Source organism: Phanerochaete carnosa (assembly GCF_000300595.1).
Source record: "Phanerochaete carnosa HHB-10118-sp unplaced genomic scaffold PHACAscaffold_845, whole genome shotgun sequence".
NCBI lineage: Eukaryota > Fungi > Basidiomycota > Agaricomycetes > Polyporales > Phanerochaetaceae > Phanerochaete > Phanerochaete carnosa.
In genome coordinates this window covers 304-2,407 of record NW_006768472.1, presented here as the reverse complement: position 1 = coordinate 2,407, position 2,104 = coordinate 304, and the positions used below count along the sequence as shown (strand labels likewise).

Sequence of the window (2,104 nt, the reverse complement as noted above, 5' to 3'; positions counted from 1 at the left end):
ATTGTTTTCGGGATTGTGACCTCGTGCAGTCTCATACAGTGACTTCCGCGGACGGGAGTGCACGGGGTCCGACTACGACAGGCAGCTACCACTGGCTGTCGACGCAATCTCGCTCTCACTCGGAGAGATCCGACATTCGTTGCACATGCAATATTGACATCACAGCAGGCAGAAGTGGTGGAATTGGACGAGAGACTCAGCGAGTGATTCTGTCCCCGCGGCCCGAAAACGCTTCAGGCAACTTCTCACCAGGAGAGATTTCTTGATTGCTTGGGATACTGTCGTTCCCACAGGATGTCGGAGAGCTCAGCAGACCGCGTGAACGCTTCTACTCGTGATGTCTTCATAAGCCTCTCACAATGGCCTCGTACAACTCAACCTCATCTTCTCTGATCTCCTCCATCGTCTTGTCTAGCTAGTGATGCCCCCAAACCGACCGATAGAGCGGTCCTTGCCATGGAACGACTTAAGATCAGCCGGTAGTATAAAAGGGCTAAGTATAGAGGAAACTGAAGCATTGCGTGTAAGTACTCATGTGAAATCTACGGTGAAAAACGTCAGATTCAGATTGAGACTCACCGCCAATCATGATATGGTCAGGGCGCGATACCTGATGCAGCCGAACATTATTTCCCTAAAAATGCACCCTGGAGTGAGCAGTCTGCCAAAGACATAGTCGCATTCTTGGAAGGGGTATAGCTCCCACTCAACCTCATTGTGTGCTGGCCATGATGAATTGTCTTACTAGATTGCGAAGAAGCTGCCGTTCTTGCAGCGGTACAAGAACGCCTGGCCCGCGGAGGGCTGCATGCGGAGATGTCTGACGCAGCGCAGGGGCGTAATGCGTAAGACTCAGAATCAACCTGAGCCAAAGCCTAGCAACAGCGTACCGCTGCGGCGGCCCACCAGGGGCCTTAATGCTGCGCAGGTAATGGGTCCATCATGTGCATCTCCTCTTTTAATCAGGAATTAATCTTGATGAACCGCTGTAGCCGGCGGCACCTAGAAGAAACCGACAGATCCCCCAAATGCCAGCACCTGTGGTGTCTCCCATGGTCCACTCTGGGGCTCCCAATGGTGAGGCGTTTGTGCGGGCGTTCCTCCTGTCAACTCACCCTGCGATGGACCATCTCACATTTGTCTTCATTCACCATGGTGTCATTGATGGTGTTTGCCTGGAAGTGCTGGCAAAACGGTCAGAAAAAGAACAGAAAAATTTCCTCCAGACAGATTTGGGGCTTAATGCGATGCAGGCCTTGGTTATCCGGCGCGCGTTATCCGAAATGTGATTATCTACTCTAGCGAATGTTATGTTACAGTGTTGAGGCCATGCAGCTGCGCAGCCAGCGAATCATGAACTTGGGGCTGCAAAGGCAGCAATATTGCTTGAACCTGATTTGCAACCTTCGTAGAGCTATGGTCTACTCGACTCCAGTGTGTTTTAGGTCTCAGGGCATCTCGGTAATCAAGACACGCGACGGCAGATGGACTTGGGCGGATGGTCACCGACGCACCAGTCGGCAGTCGCCACGGCGCAGATTGGCTGGGGAGGTGGCCGGAGGGATTAATATTCGTACCATTCTCGGCCGACTGTGGGGCGAGTACTTAGTACTTAGTGTTTAGCTCTCTTCTTCGCCCATCATAGTGCAAGGTACGACATGCTGCTGGCAGCTGTAAAGTCTGCCCCGGCCCGGGGCCGGCATGCCGGCAAGGCAGACCTTAAGTCCCGGGCTGCCATGAGCACTACTCGTCATCCACGCTGACTAGAGGGCTCGGCCACTGCGACTTCCGAATTTTTGGCCTCGAGGACGGCTACCTGGACAATCAAGCTCATTAACAGCATTCGCGTGAGATAAATCCTATTAGTCAACGCTCCGGCCTTGGCTCGCCTGAGGGAAGCGAATGCACCTAGCCACAGCATGTTTAGTATGGTGGATAGATAGCCATGGCTCGATTTCGGCATGGAAGCCGGGGTGCCGTCCGTGAGTAGTGACATATCCGTGACCCGAAGAGCATGGTAGTGACCAGGCAGATGTGAGGACACCAGACACCAGCCAGTATATTATCCAGTGCGCCTGCCGCAGGCACTTATCACGTCCGAGGC

General features: G+C 53.4%; 1 protein-coding gene across 1 annotated transcript; it reads left to right on the top strand.

Annotated features, from left to right (window-relative positions):
- Positions 1-420: 420 nt before the first annotated feature.
- On the top strand, positions 421-1,312 carry PHACADRAFT_266503 (uncharacterized protein; the record flags this gene model as incomplete). Its single annotated transcript, XM_007403183.1, has 4 exons — positions 421-523; positions 601-693; positions 749-928; positions 993-1,312. Coding segments are annotated over 4 exons (673 nt in total), but the record flags the coding sequence as incomplete, so codon positions are not given.
- Positions 1,313-2,104: the final 792 nt, after the last annotated feature.